Source organism: Opisthorchis viverrini (assembly GCF_000715545.1).
Source record: "Opisthorchis viverrini unplaced genomic scaffold opera_v5_52, whole genome shotgun sequence".
Classification (NCBI taxonomy): Eukaryota; Metazoa; Platyhelminthes; class Trematoda; order Opisthorchiida; family Opisthorchiidae; genus Opisthorchis; species Opisthorchis viverrini.
The window spans coordinates 1,320,663-1,342,876 of record NW_008751708.1 but is presented as its reverse complement, the minus strand read 5'-3'; the positions used below and the strand labels follow the sequence as shown (position 1 = coordinate 1,342,876).

The window sequence follows — 22,214 nt, the reverse complement described above, 5'->3', positions numbered from 1 at the left end:
ATATATATATATATATATACATAGGGAGCCAATATGATCCCGTTACGAATACGCTACAAACCAACAATACAGTGGTATTTGGGATCAGCGGAACTAGCTACCACTGGTACTACGTAGGGAATGCATGAAACTAAAATCGGATTTAGCTGCGTATACCTGTAGGATACGAGCACATTTCAGTGGCCACATTCCGGTTTGTGCTACTAAAGGTTGGAAGATGTGCAAGTACTCGCTACATCGAATGTTTAACCGCTTCTGCATTCCATTTGATGCCACAGTACTCCAGCGCAACCATACTAGGGTCTTCAGTACTGGTCTTGCTTTCCATTATACAGTTGATCATACGGGGTTGTGATTCACGACAGAACAATCCTTTGCACTGAAACAAATTCCGACATGAAATTAACCACAATTTATTGTGCTGCAAAAGTCACTGATTCCGGATTGCGCAGTTGAGACAGATTTTGACTGGCTACCGTTTACAAGGGCAGTATTTTGCAAAGGTTAGATGGTCGCGTACGTCAGTCACAATACCTAAACGCCCATTGAAGTAGTTGGTGTCTAGACAATCACCATCGTAACAACAAGAATGCAACCACCAGAGAATAGGGAACAACAGACTTTCAGGGAGGAGTTAATGCCGTACAGTGCAATAGCAGCTAATCATTGAAGGGAACGTCCTACGAATACATATGCCGCCCAAAAAAAACTGTTAAGTCGGACGGAATCTAATCCGGTAAACAACAGTAGTAAGAGCAAAAGGCAACATACTGATACTTAGATGACTGATGTGTAGATCCGATGCCAGAGATGACGGTTGTGCTTGCGGCAAGAGGCCTCAGTGGTGGTGTTTGTTCTGGTTTAGAGTCGGGAAGTTGCGTCGGACCACGCTTCGAGTGTGTTCGATGACTAAGTGCCAGGGTGATTTGCCGGTCGAGACGATCCGCTTCAATTAGTCCATCACGCCAACGCTTCTTGTCCTGGAAGACGCGATTATGTAAGGCAATCTTTTAGAATTTATCACGAATGTTATCAAAAGAACAAGGTTATTGGTCTCTTGAAGACTAAAAAGAACCTCGAGCAGAAATCCCCATATTTGAGTGTGGGCTAAATTTAACCGGCGATGGAGAAATTGCATACGAGGACGCGGATACTGGCAAAAACACAAACTGCCGTAAAGCGTACTGGCGGGACAGTCGTGCATAACACAACGTGATCTGCCTGCACGTCACAAAAACAAGGTGGAGGAATAACAAGCGAACAGCTAGGAAGCAGGCGTGTTCGCTGGTGACAGAACTCCCTGCACACATCAGGATAGCTACGCTATCATGACAAGACAAACGACAGCTAAATCGGAGAAGGGTTCACTAAATTCTTCTCTTTAGTTGGGGGAAGACTGGATATGCCTAGCTGGATAAAAACACGGGGGCGTCATTGCCGAGACTCTCAAGTAACTCTACAAACATAGCTCTTAAAACTATAGACACTATTGGGTTACTTTGCCCGAAGGCTGTTTCAATACTGATATCTGTAAAAATGTAAAAGTTGGGCTAATCTACTCTGAGAATTAGCATCCTGAAAAATTTAGAACACTTACACGAAAGTTCATCGGTATCCGTTGTGGTCTCTAGGAGTAAGGGTGCACCGAAAAAGGTAGTGCTAATAAGACTGACTGCACAAAACACTAGGACCTAAAGTGAAAAAGTATAGTTTAGCCGATTTGTTTATGGCGCGGCAGAGAATCTCAAGCTTTTTCTAAATATCCTAACCATAAGTGGATAACTTTAAAGACCAATGGATAATATCGTTTGAAAGTAGTCGGTAGTCGAATTCTTCGATGTCTTATTTTTCAGCGAGCTACAAGGTGATATTTGTAATAACAAACATCGAGTGGGGAACAATGTGAAGGATCCGAGATTTTGACTATGGTTATCTGCAACCGGCCAGCAGCTGGACACCCATATCAGCACCAAGACCGGAGGCATAGTGGGTGAAACCGCGATCGATGGGCCGCAATCACGCTCGTTAAACCTAGCGGTAACGGCGCGCACGGCTAAGGCAACAACACATTCGTGAATTGACTATGCCCAGACTTGTGGCATAAGATCTTGCGATTGCTATTGGATCCCAATTACCACGAAAACAAACGATGACAAAACATATCAGGAATATGAATTTACTGTAAATGCCGGTGATTGTGTTTGATGAACTCTGCACCAAGAGCACGGTTAGTTGTCTGCGGTGTGACCCCATATTTGTGAATTGTGTGCATGCCCGAGCAGAGTTAATTCTAGGTATCTTTTTCATAAAGGGAACTACTCACAAGGTTGCTGAAAACTCTTCCACAGCCCACGACCGGTCTCACCCTTCTTGGGGCTCATCAGGTAGGTGCAGTCCCCGAGTTTCCGTCAACCTTATGGTCTACTCAAACGGTGTCTTTGTTTTCATACATCATAATCACTCTGATAGCAGAGTCTAACAAACAACACGGGTGTAGCATTGGTGATGCGCAAGTGACCGCTTTCAACAGCTGGGAAGTGTCCTAGCAATAAAGCAGTTGCGAAAGTTCCTTCCAATGTGTAAAGTTTGATAGAACCACCACTTACATGATGCATTGTGCGCGGATTTTACAGTAATGATTACGAGTCTTGTGGTCCATTAGTAGCGCTGGATGCATGACCTCTTAGTGCCTTTCTTACAGTCATCATCATCATCGACAGCATGACATCAGTGCTCAACGCCGATGCTTCACTGCCGTACAACCATTATTTATTTGAAAGTCTTGTGTAAAGAAAAGAAAAAAGGTGAACGGGGAAGGGACTTAGTGGTAGCTTGCCACAATCACTCCGAGGTGTCTACACCTCCAGACATTCGCTCAGGTAATCTGGATACAAACTGACATCGGTTGGCAGCCATATATTGTAGTGTCTTCAACCGGGCGCAGTGGGGACCACGCGGTCCCCATCCTGGCATGCACCGAAAGTGCTACAGTCACCGATAAAATATTGCCATCAGAGTTGACCGAATTCAGTCGTATCAGCACGGTCAGTTTGGCCGTTGTTCCAGTGGTAGCACGCCCAGGGGAAAACAAAACCCGCACACTTGACTAAACAGCTGCATAACATAGGATAAGTTGCCCGGTGTTGTGAATTGGCAAAGGTTAACGAGACCAATTCCAATCAAACACTCATGTAGAGAACGCAAAAGCTGCGCGTTTCTATCCAAAACGAGCTGATTAGTCCCGCAATGGGGAACCAATATGTAGTGTTACTGGGCTGCTCGGCATATGATGCGGGCGTCTGTTTATAAAATTAGTGAAAGTCAGTTTCACAAGTGTGGGTTAATTGGAGGATTCCAGTATAAGAGATTTGGACATGTAGGAGGTGGAAAATGTGTACTTCGATCAGGTACCTTAACAAGTACATGTCGACAAACTGAAACGCAAAGTGGATTTGTATTAGCCGACATATGAATTGAAATAAAACCACAAAAACTCAGCGCACCCGTTCGGAAGCAAAAGGCAGTTGAACCGACAGCAAATCCAACGGCTTGTCCAGGTCCGCCGTGTCAACAACCGCCACAGTCAATTCAGGTGATTTCGTCGCAGTAAGACGACCGGTCCGTGAAGTTGAGCTGTTGGTAACAGTACCATGGCAAGTTCTGATAAGTGATAAAAGCCGTTGTGACTCATCCGTGCGACGGTTATATGTTTCCACCTCGAGCTCTTTTGCCGATAACATTCGAGCAAAGTTATCGATCTCCTTAGCTGCAAATATAATACAGAATGTGATGGAAATCGTGAGTGTAAATACAGTCTGTGAAACAAACATGTAAGCTATCGGAAGGAAACCAAAGAAACCGGTCAATGAGTTCCCTTAAAAGAGAATCAAACAGGCTATGATGAGACAATGGAATATGAAGACAGGATGGACAATCTCTTTCACCCAACATTAATATACTACATTTCACGAAGAAGCTGATCCGGACAAAACACAAGCGATTATTATGGAAACCGGTTGGGTTAGACAAATTAAGTTTTCGGATACCGGAGAGCACGTTTTACAAATTCACTCTCAAAATAGATTTATTTCTGGAAAGCTGTACCGGCCCAGCAATGAAGGGGTCAATCTAATCAAAATACCGACAAATACCAACTGCGTATGGATTCTATGTAAGAACTATGCCGATCAAAGTAGTGTGTAGAGAGATAGAGCTTAACGGACCCCCCAAAATCAATGTTCATGCATTGGAGTTCCATCTGTTTTGTTATGTTCGGCTAGAAACCGTCCAGATGTAGCACCCTTTCGATGCCTAGCTGCCATGCCACCCGAAGGAAGCACGAGGACTGGAATACTGCCAGGTTGCTCAAGCCTAGACAGGGGAAGTCGAGAGGCAGAGGTCGGATTCGAACCACGGACCTTCCGGTCAGTAAATTCGCGCCATCTCGCATCTCGGCTAGGGATATGTGGTCGGCCCGGAAGTTCTCAACCATCTCGCTACCACTGATGAAGGCAATATCGAAAAATACAGGCCCAAAAACACAGCAGAGTATTCCGTGGTAGAGAGGAATGACAAAAGAAAAGGGTGTCTATTTTAAAAGATTCGTCTTTGAATCAGCCCCATTTGTGAATCAGTATAAGGGATATTCAGCCTGCAGGTTGTAAATCACAGTCGACACGCTAACTCCGAGAGAACTAAATTTATGGAAGGATATGATTGTGTTACTAGATGAGTAACCAGATGACGGGGACCGCTCGGTGGAATATCGATTTGACTGGCGAGAAGAGTTTGGTAGACAGATAAATTATAATGCTATCGATATCTTCCATGGCTTTTGAGCTAAACGGTCAATAGCTCGCATGCGATCCCAGCTCGAGATGGTCCAGTGATTGAGACGCAAACTTACTGACCTGAAGGTCCGTGGTTCGAACCCGACCCCTGCATCTCGACTGCTTCCGTCTAGGCTTGGACAACCTGGCAGTATCTCGGTCCTCATACTTCCTTCGGTCGGCATGGAAGCTAGGCAGCGAAAGGGCGCTATCGCTGAACCATGCAACACCATAAGCGTGAATCGTCAGCTGATAACACATAGTTAAGTTCATAGTTCACATAGGTCGCTATTTCCTCAAACTATGACCGAAAAGATTATCCATATTCTTGCGATGGCTGTGGCTAACACCAGACTTAGATTACTAGCTGGCTCCGCCAAACCAATTTCCCTTCTCACGTGTCGGCATACGTGTTTGTATTATTGCAATGAAAATTTCGCCAAATTCTGCCAAAAAAAAAACAAGACGTCAACAAGGAATCGAAGTACGTACAATCTCAACCAGTCACTTAACTAGTTCGCAGACATCAAGCTACGAAGAGGCCGAAGGAACAACAGGACTTACAGCGTCTTTCCTCATTTACACTGTCACGTGACAGGTTACCTACTGCATTTGCTTCATCAGAGTAATAGGGTGCCACAAGTAGCTGTTCGGCAAACATCACGATTCCCGTATGTGTATTCGAAAACGCACTTCTGTATTTCGACATGCAAATGACAAGGTAACAACAGCTGTCTCGAATCCTTCACCAAACAGGAAAGAAGCACTGGAAGCACATGGGAATATCGTAAAAGTCCACTAATATGCTGCTGCGAAACAGCGAAATGCAGTTGGGCCATTTTTCAAGATCCGATAGTCCGGTAGTTGTTTAACGTAGGTTCTCGCACTATCAATATGCACAGACCTCACGATAGGCAACTTAGGAATCCACTATCAAACAGGACAACCGCTAATCTAGATAGGTAACAGTAAAGAGGCCGCGAAACTAATTCTCAGGTATGTGAAGCATACATTGGAATGCTCAAACAGGAGGAGGACATAGAGGCCAAACCAAATGGAAATACACTTAGATTGGCATATTTCATCGAGCAAGATTTTCAGTCCTTTCGTTTTCGCGAATCACTTAAAAGCTGAGGATAGGAAGTATGTCAGTAAAACTGCGAACAATCCGCTTGCGGTTCCTATCGGCTTTAGGCCCCGATTTAATGTGCAAAAGTTGCTCTGACAAACAAAGAGGGAGAGAGAGCATAAAAAGGAGCGATACGTACCCAAGTTTTCGTTCGTGAGTCTGGTTTGCTCGGCTTGGCCGCGAAAACCTCGCAATTTATGAAGACGGGCCTCCTGGTCGTGTGTTAACTCGGACCCGGGTGGGGGGAGCTGAAACACGGATGGTGATGCAGGTTGGTAAGTACGAAACAACATATGATGTAGTGGTAGGGACCCATTTCGACAAACCTGGTAAAACAAAAAGACCAACTAGAAAGATAATAGAGAATAAAGTGTTTCTCAACGTGAGAGCGAACAGATAGGCCAGTACAACCGTCTTTCTTTCCTCTTCAAGGTCAGAATGAAGATGCGGAAAATTAAATCCACAATTCAGCTGACAGCATCCGAATAGATGGAAACCTTGGTAACCATAGTGCAGCGGAAACGATACATATACAACAATGTCGTAGATCCCTTGTTGCTGACGTCATTCTAAGCAGAAGTACCACTCATGCGTGGTTGCGTGGGACACGAAACTAAGTAAAGTTACGGGGACTATTGAACGCATACAATGAAGCATTCTGGGGCACCCAAAAACAGTCAGGGTAAGAGAGAACTCTGAAAGAAGCACAATTGCAGGCGTCAGAATGGGAAAAACAACTCAAATTAGGTGCAGTAAAAGGTTAAAACAAACACCGCTATCCAACAAACGGTTGGCAGTGTATCATCCACCTCGCAGTTGAAGTGTGACTATGCCGGTGAGTAACCCTAAGTAAAGAGAGAAACATTGCATCCTCAACTGAAGAAACCCGGTCAACTAAGCTAATGTACTATTCAGATACAGTGGTGGGAAATTATTTGATCAAATAACAGTACAGCAAAACCTATCTGTCATCATTCTGTCGATGATGATGATGACGATGATCACGTCAAGAAAATGCTTTGGTGAGCAAATCGGAAAATCAACTACCGCGAACCAACACGGAACAGTTCGTTTACATTGCCGATCCTGTCAATATTAATCCGACAGGACTGAAAAGCAGCAAAACATCACCAAAAGAAATAATCCCTTCATCAAATTACCTTCCAACAGCTTGTTTGTCAGTACAAAGAGGATCAATCTACAGAAAGCACCCCCAAAACATCGAACAAACCAAAACCTACTGTAAGCTTGGCCCAACTGACCGATTTATGTACACGTACCAATTCAGTTGACGACAAGCTGAGTCACGTGATCTGGGATACTAAGATTACCTTGGGTAAACCGACAATCCCAAACAATATCTCCTGTCAGAAAGGGCGTGGTCAAAGACAGGGAAGAAAAAAGGCTAGTTGAACAGATTGTTCAGTTGTCAATGCTCCTTTGGTCTTACGGAGGATTATATCAGCTATCCTATGTGAAATGTGATGAGAAAGCTACGCTAAGCCGAGGAGAAGGAATAGTCGATTGATTGCACATAAGTTATTCCCTGGGGACAGTTTCCAATGAAGCTGGGTGATGTGAGTGGTCAAGAGGGGAAGGGAAACCTATGAAACACACTAGCTGATATGGTGGATAAGACTGAAACAGTGTTTCAAGGGCAAGGCCAACGATCGAAGAGTGAGAAGAACCTGTTTTACCGAGGACGACTTCCACCTAAAAGAGTTGTTTACTACTTTAAAACGATACGACACTAGTGCCACAGAGGTGCAAACAGCTGAAGTAGAACACTGCCGTGTCATCAATCTCTATATCCGATGCATCAACTATAGACAGGAAGCACACGGATGAGTTTAGGCAAAACAGGTTAATGAATATCACCTTGAATATTCTTCTTGCATCGGTTCATTAGAACTAACACTTGGAGGAATCGGAGTATCATTCGGTCCGTTGGAATATTTGATATCGAGGGAAATCTCCATAACTCAGGCTGTGCACGCTGAGCCCGATATTTTCACTGCTCACACAAAACAGCGACTACACTCTACATCCGGTTCAAATGACCGACCAACACCAACCGACACTACGACAAAGTGCTGTCACCTCGAGCGATGATAAAGCGTTCACATTGAAACCTTCAAAAGCAAAAGTACGCGTTGTCAGTATTCAGTTGTGGTTAGGCAAATAGTTGCCTAACAGTGAAATGGACTAGACACAGCACGATCAGTATGCCACAGGTCTCGTGGATGGAAGGATGCACATTCGAACCATGTGAAGCCAGTCTTGTGTACTTTATCTTATCAAAAAATATTGCGTAGAACCCCTGAACGCGAAAGAAAAATGGCAACTGACATGGAGGAGATAAGCAATTCATGGATATCACAACCAAAGTTAGCCAAATGTGCTATTGCCAAGGCGACAGAGTTAGGAAACGTCATCCAATACACTACAACAGTGAAAAATTGACACTTATGATGAGGATATCTAGTTCCGATAATCTTTGTCAGATTGTTTGTACCATAAATCATTCCAATGCGGCAGCCACGAGCATAATTCATGTAAACGGCAAAAGTTGGCAAACAACGGTGTTGTCCAAATTTCGGTACATCAGGTCGGCTACCAGAACAAAAGGAGTTTCACGAAGACTCCGTATATGAATGCGACTTGTGAAGTGCATCCCAAATACGCAACAGTGTGGTAAGGAGGTATGAGGTAGTAATTTGAAAGATAGGAGTTACGAGCTATTTCTAAAGACCAACAGGCTTGACCATCACAGGTGTACTAAAATCGATCTCTTCGGCCATTAGAAATCAGCCAAATGGCGAGAAAATGCGAATTCGATCGATCCACGTGTTTTTATTCATTTGATTGGCCACGGAACAGGCATCGCATAAAGTACACGTGGTTGATATAACCGAAGGACCGGCATTGCGTGTGACATGGGAACACTTTATTTGCGACCGACACGTAGCTGGAAGTGTTCTTTTTTACGACAATCGGCCTTCCGAATGGGCTGTTACTGATAGTGTGGCCATAAACGAAAGTAATAAACTTTTCCATGAATTTGGAGATGTTGGGTGGAATAAACTACAATAATTCCTCTCAATAAATAACTGTAATGGAAGACGCGCACTTGGCTATTTTTCGCTCTTTACTAGGATCACCTGCGCCAGCAAACTAACTTGGCTTTCACGAGATCGTGCTGGAGAGGGAGTGTTGTGCTAGGATTGCAGCATGCGGATTCATCATGCAATTTAATATGTAATTCGATGGGAGTTCAAGTTAAATCAATTCGTTCAGCTCTGGAATGTCTCCGATGCATATCTGAAGCAAGACGCCGAGAATATACACGGGGTGCGATAATGACAAGCTGTTCAGAAAGAAAAAGTCGAACAATGGACACCATCTAGGATCTCCCTTCTTGGTTGTCAGGAGCTCCGAGGGATAAGAATTCAAATACAGCACTCACTGCGCCTGTTGCTGATTGATTCGTCCGTCGACAAGACAGTTAAGGCTGTTATTATAGAAAATAACGGTGTACAGCAACCTTTGGTTCCACAGAACAATGCGCTTTAGATCTGTCGCAAGCGAGTAACACGGAAAAAGGCGCAGATTAAAATTTCTGTTAAAAAGAAAAAGGGTACCTTTTCCGGACCGGAAGATTGGGCTCGAACTGACCGAAGCCAAGCCAGACGTTCTTCCTTGGTTTGCATTTGTTGCGCTTGTCGAGTAAGTTGCTGCCGCTGGCGTTCTGCTATTGAGCGTAATTCACTCACAGTCATTTGCGAACTGGAGTCGCATGGACCATATCCACCGGAAAATGGATGAGATGGCGAAGTTATAGCAGCTGTTTTCCTTTGAACAGATGAGGTTTCTTGGCTGAAACCATCAGTCGCAACGCAAGGAGGGACATTCCCAGAAGGGGCGCTGATCAACGTTGCTTGTTTCACGCGGAGTTCCTGAGACGGTTGTGGAGAAACGAAACCCCGAGTACCAGAAGGTACTGCACCGTTTGTGCGTAATTCCGCTTGTGTAGACGGACGAGGATTTGTTCTAGGACTACTGGGTGTTATAAAGTCACTGCTTTCACCGGAATTCTGATCAAATGTGGTAAGGAAATAAAAAGTAATGAAGAATAGGTCAGCATGCAAGCTTAGAATTACACATGATTCTACATTTGGACTGTGCCACAGACAAGTTTATTTCACAAGGTCGGATCAGCCTGGAAGCATGCAAGCTTAGAATTACACATGATTCTACATTTGGACTGTGCCACAGACAAGTTTATTTCACAAGGTCGGATTAAGCAAATCAGCCTGAAAACTGAAGGTAGGATACTCGGTGACTATTCGACATGTCTGGCGGATCTCCAGCAACATATAAACGGACAAAGAAAACAGAAAAATGTATCTTGAAGAACAAGAAGTAATTCTTATTTGCGTCACTACACAGTGAGCTTATCTTCCATCCAGTCCACGCGACTTCTTGAGGTTGGACGAACATTGTTCTGGTACTAGTTGTGCGTGTATTTATTTCGTCTTTTACCTGGCCATTCAGGATCTCGAAAGCGTCTGGGTATTGAAAAGGTCCACTGGCAACTGATAACAGGCCAATCGGATCAGACCGAAAAGCGGTCAATTACTAACGTGTCAAATGGTTGGTAGGCTACATAGATCAAACTGACGTTCCTATAAGTTTCGAACCTTCTTTTGAAAACCCACAACCAATTCGAAGTCGCCTAATTTGTTTCCATAGAGAAAGGAATCAAGTGGCCAAATAGCCGAGAGCAGGCTTTGGAAATCTCAATCGGGATATTACCTCCTCGTCACTCACCATGTTATCTGACCTTGTGATGAGCTTTGTGATGAACCAAAATTATGGTGGCAACATCCTTCTGGCACGTTCGCACTGTCGGGTATGATAATGCCATATTGGCCTGTGTCGATACTATTGACTAACTTCCCCGCTGATTCCCATGATCTCAGGAACAAAATCTGGTGCGATCTTGTGCCAACGTGCTTTGTTGAAAACCGCTGATATCTGGGCAAATTGGGGAGTATTATGATGGAAACATGGGGTCTCTAAATCTAGGCCCTCCCTATTAAAGTCACATTCATAGAGAGTAAAATTTGGCCAGAGTGTTTTTCTGAATTATCGCTCTCGATATTTCTTGAGCGCCTTCGTGGATGTTCCGCTAAACTTTTATCCTGCCCTGGCTTCGACCTTCACCATTTCCGGTCAGTTTAGGAGCCAACCAGAACCGGATGGTTAAGTGTTCAAGCTATTAACTAGGAGGTCGCGGATTCGAAACTCCCCAATAGGAATGAAGCAGCTATACAGTGCTTCCAGGCCTTTCAGCATAGATTCACTTCACTTGCAGGAGGAAAACTGAACTGAAAATGCAAGAACGTTGGATGTTGATCAGTAGCTAGTACCGGGCAAAGCGTTATGTTTCGGCGAACCTGAAGTCACGAATCCAAAGTGAGAGTGACACCAATAGCTCACAATAATTCTCTTGTCTTCTTCTCATCAAATGCTCGCGATCGTCGTTTGGATTGTGACCCAACATATCCTTGGAAATAATTTTGTCTCATCTTTTCCACAGTTTGCAGTTGTAGCGATAACATAAAGTAACTACACAGAGTGATCGATCGAAATGATAAGACAGGCGTGTTCTGCGGTGATGAACCGCAGCAAGAGTGAAACCCTTGATTCTGGTTGAGTGAAAATTTACGCCAAAAGGCCTGCGTAAGATAAATATGACAAATGAACTAAAATCCAGTCATACTGTGAATTCAGTTTTGTGCTTCGATCGAGAGACGAAGATGTGATTATAGGCAGGGGTATCCCAGAAGTGCACCACATGTTCGTTATCTAGAACAGTTAGCCGGTGAAAAAATGCATCATGATGCGTGGTTAGTGGGTGAAAATAGATCAATTGGGTGAGTGAGTCACGGTCGGAGATGTCACCTTACGTTTGAAGCAAGCAGCAGAGGCAAAAATTGCTAACACATTTCGCTGATACGCTGGCGCTTGATATTGTGCAACAAAACGTAGTCGGTCGCTGTTGCGTAGGCTATTCTGTCCGCAATCTCGTGACAAAAGAGTGGTGAAGATGACCCAGACAACTTGCAAGTCATTCAATATCATACTGCTTTAAAGTGTACATAATAGCATAAAGAAAGCAAAAGTCTATACTGGATAAGAGCGGATAAGGTGGCCTAGCTCATAATTCGTGTTTCGATACTTGCAATCTTGTGAAAACCCTGGTAGGTAGTAACATCTACTGTTCATTTGATGCAGTAGGATTGGTCGTAGGCAGAGTGAATCTGACTTACTCATTCTCTCGCCCACCTATTGATTGCATGTGACAGCGCCCATACAACCCGCGCACAGAGAGATACACATAACAGTGGTACATAAAGTTTGCAAACCAACCAATCGCCGACGACAGTCATCCGCCCACACTTCAGGTCGTATTGCTAGTCTGTTCCACCCCGCCGAAAAAGAACCTACTTTGCAACTAGTCGCAACGCAAAGTTGTCAAAAGCCAAATATGCAAGAGGTGACATTGAACTGACTGGCAAAATGTATCGTGACAAAAGCTAGCGAGAGACTTTCAGTGTATTGCACGTCTAAGTCAATGCCTCTCAGTAAAGGACGCCTCGCATCCAGGGCTACATTTTTAAGTCAACGGGCATTGGAGATACTCATAGGAACCAAAAAGGTATACTAAACGCGATCCTACAAACCGGAAAGCGCACATCAAAATGACAGTGTAGCTATGTTGTCGATGATGAAGATTAATCATCTCTCTGTAATGCAGCTCGTTCTGTGTACCTGTTGGTAAATGAGCCTGGGTTTCCGGTTCACTCATAAAACGTTGAATTTTGACGAGAGTGAAGACGGGCCACCGGGTGTCCAGTGATCCGGCTTCAAACAGACCCACTTTGCCTGCACATGGTATCGTAGGGTGGTCCTAAAAAGACCTGTTTTAGCGACAGAACAGTAGCTCAGCCGAAATGCGGTATCTGCGCTTGTGTGTGTGTGTATGGGTCAGGACCGTTTGTCTTCGAGATTTGTTTTGACTCAAATCTACATGAGCGAAGAGACACCTGGCCCTACGACTCAAACCTTGCTAAAACATTCACCCATGATGTTTGCAACAAATAAAATATCCATCATCATGGTGGGACACTGGGAAAAACTATAACGCATCAAGCTGGATGTCTTGCCTGATGATGCGTACAATACAGATGAAAACAACCAAACTTTTTGAACGCATGATTCTTGTGTTGAAGATCGGAGAAAGTAGCCTGTAGATCAGGTGTTTGAAAAAGCAGACGTTTCTGCTTGGGTATCTGAGAAACCTACAGGCTCATTTTTCACATCATCATGTCAATTAGGCTAGGGGTGAATGCATGAAACATTATTGAGCATGTAGATGTATGTCCGCCAGAAATGCTGAAAGGTCAGCCCATACTAGGGAGCCTTTTAATAAGGATTTCAGGGTAGCTATAACAACACCTGATTCGTTGCAGAACGATGATGGGATAGAATCACGAGAGACGTTATCCCTACATCCAAATCTGAACACCTCACATCTAGGTTGATTAGTCTTGCGACTTCCAGGCGCCCAACACCCCAGGCCACTGTTACATTAATTAATTATTTGGTGATTTTTAACACAATTGTTGGTCCCTGAGGAAATGGGACCATAAGTTTGAACTGATTAAGGTAAAACATGACGCGTGGCGCGTACAAGTAGTTCACAACGGCACAGAAATAAGCCCATTTCATACGAAACTAAATCAGTCCTGTGTTGCATTTTTGTGTCATGGCATGAAAATACCTGATGCATTCAATGAGCTATCTCAGGTCGCTATCTGATAACATTTACAAAAAAAGAGTATATTCAAAAGTATATTGTTGGATTTGAGGCTGTGTTACGCTGGACTAGTGTAATGTGCTTCGTTTATATCACGCCAAATAACCTGAATTTCGGGATCCAAGCAAAAAGAGATTTGGCACCAACAGCTGTGATAACGGTATTCTCTCAGCTTAGCTCTCGGTCTGAACCTTCCAAAAGCGGATCAACAACACATGTACAGCGCCTCGTATATTAAGTATGTTCCGCGACAATATCCTGTAAATTCTGATGCCTTTTGGATGCGCCATCTGCGTCCGGTATTCGGCGGATATGGGGTCATGATTGGCGGTGGGGTTCAGACTTTCGGCCAAGCAAAACTCGCCATGATGCTGAACCGGCAAGCGGCCCGATCTCCTGGCCAATAGCGTGCGGGATAGGATTCTTGGCCATAGCAGCGACTAACTGCGAGCGGTAAAGCGGTAACGATGAAGAATTCCGCCTAACAACAAGCGATCAACTTTGTCCGCAGTAGGCCAAATAGGTCGATCACTCTCAGTGATGTGACCATGAGAATTCTTTGGATCGCGATGAAACCTCGAAAGTGTGAAACCACCGGCACACGACCGTTAAGTATATTGTGATCACGATCACATCAACACTTCCCTTACTCTGAGACTCAAGAATGCCACTGTCCTCTCCAGAGACAACTCAATGGGGGGAGTTAAAACTTGTGTCTTTGGTTCAGCCCAATGGTCGACCTGACCAAGTTTAAAGGGCACAGAGAATAATCTGTCTGGACCACTACTGGTACGGCCACACGAAAATACTACTGATCCGTAGTGTAAATAACAGGCAGGCCAAATAGACAAAACGTGCACACATGTGTGGAGGCAGGAGGACGTGGCCAATTCACCCAAGTGTGTCTTATCGATGGTATGCTTGGCACGATCGTAGTGTACAGCATCGCTAGCCGTGAAAATAAATTCTAAATAAAACTCACCCAATGTGACTGAGTTTACTGGCCAAAAATTTCATACTCGGTTGCCAGATATGACTAACCATCTTCGAGTTGTCTCCGTGTACAGCATCGCTAGCCGTGAAAATAAACTCTAAATAAAACTCACCAATGTGACTGAGTTTACTGACCAAAAATTTCATACTCTGTTGCCAGATATGACTAACCATTTTCGAGTTGTCTCAATTAATCGCAGGAATAGACGAACAGCAGAGCTTGGAAACCCAAGGCTGACGGACAGTCCGGCAGCAAGACGGCGACACAAATGACGCTGGTTGTCAAAAGCCGCTCTGGAGTCTCCCTGATTCGGGAAGTGGCTTTGTCTTTTCCTTAACCAGGAAGAATTATGCAGCCAACCAGGTACTGATGGCCTATCGACCACTCGATGGGCTCATCTTAAAGCATAAGGTATGGGTTCATCCCACTCAGCCTTGCAGTAGCACTACATGATTTACAGGACTGAATTGCATGTGGGTATGTACTTCGGAAGGATGTGACTCAAAAATAGCAAACGTCAGTATACTAAATAGCTTAGTGAACTTCGTTGGGAATTTCGACTAGGGTGTTAAGGGAAGGTTAGGAAAAGGCATGCCAATAAAGATGTAAAGAAAGGATAATGGGGAGTAGTCCATTCAAAGTGAGCCAGAGCAGTGGGATTTAGCGTGTCTTTAGTGTCTTCAGGAAATAAAAAGATTTATTGAACGTATTTAGTCGACAGATACTTCAGTGGCATCCGACGATCAACATAATGAGAGGTAGAGAAACTGGAGCACGTAACCAGGAAGAATTATGCAGCCAACCAGGTACTGATGGCCTATCGACCACTCGACGGGCTCATCTTAAAGCATAAGGTATGGGTTCATCCCACTCAGCCTTGCAGTAGCACTACATGATTTACAGGACTGAATTGCATGTGGGTATGTACTTCGGAAGGATGTGACTCAAAAATAGCAAACGTCAGTATACTAAATAGCTTAGTGAACCTCATTGGGAATTTCGACTAGGGTGTTAAGGGAAGGTTAGGAAAAGGCATGCCAATAAAGATGTAAAGAAAGGATAATGGGGAACAGTCCATTCAAAGTGAGCCAGAGCAAGGGCTTTTCATAAAGCAGTGGGATTTAGCGAGTCTTTAGTGTCTCTAGGAAATAAAAAGATTTATTGAACGTATTTAGTCGACAGATACTTCAGTGGCATCCGACGATCAACATAATGAGAGGTAGAGAAAGCTGGAGCACGTTGGTAGCCATGACTGTGTTCCAGGATCCGTTGGTGTGGCGAATGCATCCTCGTCAAGGGTAAAATTAAACTTAGTTCTCACGGGTTTGACAATGGATCTGTGCGGGATAAAGCCGAGAGTATTTTGGAGGCAAAAGCTGTCAGGATGATGCCACGGTTCTCACTCGTTGTCAATGATAGGACCATGACGGAGACGCTTCATTCCACTTATGTGTTATCATGGTTCCACATATTTCACATTAGGTTCATACGCGTTTGTACCTAATCTTCTTTGAAGAGTGTGGGGTTTAAGTGGTCAGAGCCTGATGCCTTGTTACAATCAGCGTGTCAAATTTTGCGTAAGAAAACGGTGTCTACATTTCATTCTGGTTCGCTGAGTGCGCCCAAAAGGAGACCAGCCGGATTGTCCCCCAAAATGTCCGACCTGTCACTTCTGCGGGTGTGTTTCGAAGATGGTTTCACTGCCTTGAAAGCTTCCCCTGCTAAGTGGGATGAGGAAACTGAAATTAAAGGAGACTTGGACTTTGCAACAAGCCAAAATGGCGTTCAGCTATTCCCTTCTTAAAAATTTTAACATAACAATGTGAATGCAGGTCTCAACATGCATCTATTTGTTACAATCACGTGTTGCTACCGCACGGGAAACCTTGTCAAACTGGGAACCAGTTTGACCTTAGATGAGGAATTTTTCGCATGGAAAACTGACTACAAGCAGTGGCTGTAAAACTATCATTATCAAACAGATGTTATCATTACCAATGCATGAGAAGGAAGAGGTTGCTCATCCCAACGTGGGGATAAAATTAAACATTTGTCGAGCAGCAACAACTTCTATCCAGTTTTTAAACTGACATCGTCGCTTGCCTAGTTTCGGCAACTCATGTTGTTAGGAATAATCAGTTGATTCTGAAACACCTGGGTGTTTTCAGTATGGTTTAGACAGGCGGTCCAGCATTTCTGACCTTTTTAGGGGAGTGGAATCGGCCCTTGGGAAACAAAACCGTGGACTCCACAGGGCGCAGTGTGGCCTCTAGAGGTAGGAAGACCTATTGCAACCTGATGGAGGATGCTTACTGTGTGCCCACCCGAGCGGTGTCCTCTCTTCGAAGAGGTTCTTCTTCGGGCGTAGGAAAAAGTGTATCCTAGTACTTCGGCAGTTGATGATTATCCACTGAGTGCTCAATAGCTATCGCCCGTACATAACCCAATGGTGATACTCTACTTGAAAGAAAGAAATTTAATCCTTTTGCTTCAGGACATACCAAAAGATAAAGCACGTTCGAGTCCTGTCAGCTAAAGTTGGGCGACCCTCTCGTTCAAATGACCGAGAGCGCACTAGTAGGCCTCATATCGTTCGCTGAGCCCAGAGCAACTTTTACCAGGAAGAAGGGAACTGTTGCTGGGCCTGTTTTCGATCTCATATTGTAACTAGAGATGTAGAAAGCATTCACTGAGCTGAGTGCACTGTTTTTGAATCGCTTATGAGAGATCCTAAATACCGTTGAGGAGCGAGGGCTCCGCTCTGAAGAATCGAATGCGATTTTCTGGTCAGTCTCATTCCACAAGATGTGCTTTTCCAAACATTGCACTTCCAAGAATGTAATAATTAGATACATTCGTAGGTGAACACACTGTTCGTGAAATAGTCTAATTCAGATACGTGCTTGCTGTTATCATCCCAAGAAGTATTTCAAGTATAAAGTACTTCGTGACCCGGATAACGAGTTAACAGATGCACAATAAGAGGATCGTATGAGTCCGTGAAATACACACATATGCACACCAATTTAGTTTTAAGGAAAGACTAAATTGAATCCCGTATGAATATCTCGTTAACGGTATTCCTTAATTTAACTTGCTGTATGAAGGCTAAGCTTACCTGAGGAGCTTCAATAAGGGCTACCGAAGAGTTCTCAACAACCTTGAGAATCAAGTGAGGGTCAGATAGGTTAAGGTGGTCTATACCGAAAAATGAATAATCGCCCCTGACCAATTTATAACGCGCTCTTGAAATGAGACGTCCGGTCCAAAACGTTTACATGAGGTATTGAGCAGTGGACTCACCTGAGTACTGATGAAGCTGCTACTACTGCTATCAGCTTGACCATACATTGAGTCCATCGCGTCCCGTGTGTATGGCGTTCGACTAGACGAATGAGCAGCCCATGCATTTCTACCAGAAGGTCTATCGGACGGATACTGTTGGGCGGCTGTCGAACAGGGAGGTCGTCCATGTGTGACCGGCGTTGGCATTTGAGCTGATGGAGATGTGGTTCTCTGTTTACGTGAGGGCAACGGGGCCGTCGGCTTGTCGTATCTTGATTGCTGTGGTCCACCAAAATAAGATTCGTCTGTTGTTTGTCCCAGCGGACTGAATTGAGTGTTTTGCTTGACCCGATTGACTGGCGTTGAGATATGTGTCGCAAAGGCGCTCGGAGCGGCATGCATTAGCTGAACCCTCGATGCAGCTCCATGGGAAGAGTTTGGCACATTTTTCTGAGGAGGTACAGATCCACGCATATGATCCGATGGAGCACATGGATTAGCTGAACCGGATGTAAAACTAGACGAAGGCTGGCTTGAATAAAATGACGAGTGACTTGGATGTACCACACTCTGAGTGTTAGGACCGGCAACCAAGTGAGCCTTCAGACGCGGTGCATTTGTCGAGGGAGTTGTTGCGCCTGAATAGAATCAAATATTGCAATTGGTGAAAAAAGAGGACTAATGAACAAGACGAGGCTGGATTCACCACCAGAAATTTTCACTTCAAGGAGACAAACGCTCGAGAAAGCTGACCCAGACAAGCTACAGTAATCCCCCAGAAGGAGCACATTGTGCGGAAAGGGGCATGGTGTCTTTTCTCCGGGGTGGGGAGTCTACCTCGAATTAGAAGTAACGGTGAACATCCTTATGGCCCTTATAGGGAGGTGAACTCTTTTGGGAAATTTCAGCAATGAGTACCGAAAACGCTACGGACAGAGTCTACCGTGGGCGTGCTAGACGATGAACTCGGTATCGACGAAAAACACCATAAAAATTGAAAATAACTGCTTTTGGAAATAGGATTGCCTGACACTGGGCGATAGCTTTGAACACAGTCAAACGGGTCAGGACAGCATTCAGATGGGCTGAGTCAAAAGCAAACGAAACGTTCGTTGCGTGTTGAACGCAGCTCAAACCCGTACACGAGTGCTGCCCATTATAAGAAGGCACGTCATCTACAGTAGCACCTAATGTCGTTAGATAAACCTACAAAAACATGTTGATTAACCGCTCACAGACTTGTCTAAATGCACAGTTAAAGTTAAGGTGAACTGTGTTAAGAATACCTGAATCAGAAAAATTCAATGAAACCTGTGAACATGAGATAAAAAGGGTGACGTTCATGAGTCCCCATAAAGAGCGCGGGGAATAAGCAGCTTGGAGAAGCCAGTTCACAAGACAGACGCGCGATATATGTTGCGCTTAGCCCTCTTGCCAACTGAAAGTTGGGATGCAATAAGAATCACGATCCACCAAACGGATCAAAATTTACTGACAAAAAAACCTCATAAAAGCTCAATATTTACGTGTGTTCTGTCTACAATGATCACGAGTAGTGAAGGTCACAAAAAACGGTACAAAAAGAGCATTAGTCACCTAATGACTGGACTCAAACACGTTTCATCCAGTGAGTACCCGTGTTGTGTCCGTAACATGAACCAATGTCCGGCTTCGCTAAACAGGTATCATCAGAGCGAACCAGGACTAGGCAGTCAGAATCCCCCCGAAACCGAATATCGACCGTCAATAAATGTGAATCCGCAATAACACTAGCCGTCTAGACGCTGTACGGCATTTAACCCATGACGAAGTGGAAAGATGATCACATAGCTCATCACTTCACCTGTCTGGCAGAACGTCACCGGGAGAGCTGTGTTCACTATGCAGCGAAAGTTTTATGCGGACACACTTCATGTTCACCTGTGTGGCAGCCAGGTGACGTTCGACCGATGTGCCTAGCAAACTGGCATAGGCGGATTCGTTTTGGAGACCCAATTTCGCACACACCATCAACTAAACAACTGGCTGACATTTGTTGTGAAATGCATGAATGAGTCATGTTTGGCACGGGGTGGGGGGAGGATGGTGGTCAGTAGTTTGTCAGGACACGCGTATCCGTGACAGAAAATGGATGCAGTTGCAGACTTCGGTATACTGTTTGTTGACGCTGATTAGCCTTCACACTGGATAGGTCGCGTGGCGCGAAAATGACCAGGCGTTGGTTGAATTAAAGAGCGAAAACACTAGTGCACACACAAGCGGGAATGAAGTGTATTCTAATGCGATGGCGGTAAACGATGGAGGGGGAGAAACCAGCCGAAACCAACTTATTGCATCATGACGAACATCATGCCAGTGCACATGACCAACCGGCTGAGTGTGGCTACAAACAATGGTTAAAGCCATAAGTAGACAAAGGTCAGTGAAGAGGACAAAAAGCTTGGTTCGGTTCGACCGTCCGCGTGTGATGCAACCACAAGGTCACTCTACTTCGTTCAATACTGAGCACGTGAAATCAAGGCCACACAGGGAAACCGAAACTCACTGCATCATCCGGAATCTTACAATTAGTACATACAATAATAGGCTTAGGCAAGGGCAATCGTGAAGCAGTTAAACAAATCACCAAAGCCCTCTGAAATCACCAAGTAATTTTACTTATCCTAATGGGTTTACGGTAATCTTGAAGATGCCCTGTACTCAAGCTTCGCAAAAAATACTCGGAAACTTCGCGGAAAAGGGTAAAGAAGATGCCCCAGAAAAGACGTGAGAAAGGGTGAAGCATTACCGGAGTCATGTAGTGCACTGAGATAATGATCGGTCGATCACCACGTTTCTCCGAAAAAAGTCTATCGTGGTCAGTGCGCAACGTATGCATACCATCACAGATGTGTAATTGTTTGGCCCGGCTCTGGTACAAACCACCAGCACACCATGAGGCACAAATAGGGCAACTACTGCGACCATGTGCAAACTGGAGCACCAAAACCTAGAACGTCGGATCGATCAAGCGTGGGTCTTACGGAAAAGAATCGCTCACCAACTTGAAACCAAACAATGCTCTACCGGTTCTGTATAAACTAGCCCAATCTGTGTTGACAACACAACATCAAGCGGTTAATATCCACGCAGTATTAACGGCCTTTGACGAGTTTTCAAGTAAAGAAGAAGGACGAATACGCGCTGGGTAACTCGTGGTAGGTAGATATCGTCGACAGCAATCTGCCGGTGCTTAACTATGATATAACCATAAAAATGGAGTGAGACATCATTAGTAGGGCTGACCCGACGTCTTTTTCGAGCCTCATCCAACAAGAATTCGGCATAAAACGTACAACAGCTAGTCCGCCTAGAGGGTGACAAGAGAAAATAGTTCATCTGTAGCACCTTTCGGTGCCTAACTGCCATGTCATTCGAAGGAAGCAAGAGGGCTAGGATATTGTCAGGTTTCCCAAGCTTAGACAAGGGAAGTCGAGAGGCAGAGGTCGAGTCGAACCACGGACCTCCTGGTCAGTAAATTTGCGCTCTAACCACTGAGTCAAGAATGCTAATCAGATCAGTTACGTTGCATATTCTCAGGGGTTTATAGCAGCGTGCAAGGAGAATCACGCAGATCCCAGCCAGGAAGATGCGAAGGTCCCACAGCTCTCATCCTGAATTGGACCGCGCTCATTTCGCGCGACTACGTTAAGGTCGGCTACGGCAGGCAAATAAGTGAGGATGTGTCCAATGGCCGCCTCCATTCACATCAGAATTGTTCGAAAAGACACACTTATAACCACTAGGGGATGCCGAAATGGAACGGATGAAGACAGTTTCGGTGGAGCTTTTTTAAGTCTTATGATTTCGAAAATTGGAAACCACCTCCAACAAAAGTGACGAAATTCGACATAGTCTCGTCACGACATTCATAAAATCACGCTAATAGCAAACTTATGATTTATGGAGGGTCACTATTTTTCGACAAGTCCAACGACTCTCAAGAGGGACTATAGTCAGGTTGATAGATGTACACATCATGTCACGGCTGACGGAAAAATGTGAGGAGTTGTGTGCAACAAATGAAGCCACAGCGATCACGCACTGTCCCAT

The 22,214-nt window shown here is 44.6% G+C and overlaps 1 protein-coding gene across 1 annotated transcript in view; it reads right to left on the bottom strand.

Moving 5' to 3' along the window:
- The window catches only part of T265_03589 (hypothetical protein), a gene marked incomplete at both ends in the record, with an annotated part of 68,652 nt that overhangs the window by 33,306 nt on the left and 13,132 nt on the right, over nt 1-22,214 (bottom strand). Inside the window, 5 exons of the mRNA XM_009168108.1 lie at nt 772-980; nt 3,504-3,766; nt 6,098-6,206; nt 9,600-10,052; nt 18,141-18,760. Of these exons, the coding sequence (XP_009166372.1) occupies nt 772-980; nt 3,504-3,766; nt 6,098-6,206; nt 9,600-10,052; nt 18,141-18,760 (1,654 nt within the window). The remainder of the gene's footprint in view (nt 1-771; nt 981-3,503; nt 3,767-6,097; nt 6,207-9,599; nt 10,053-18,140; nt 18,761-22,214) is intronic.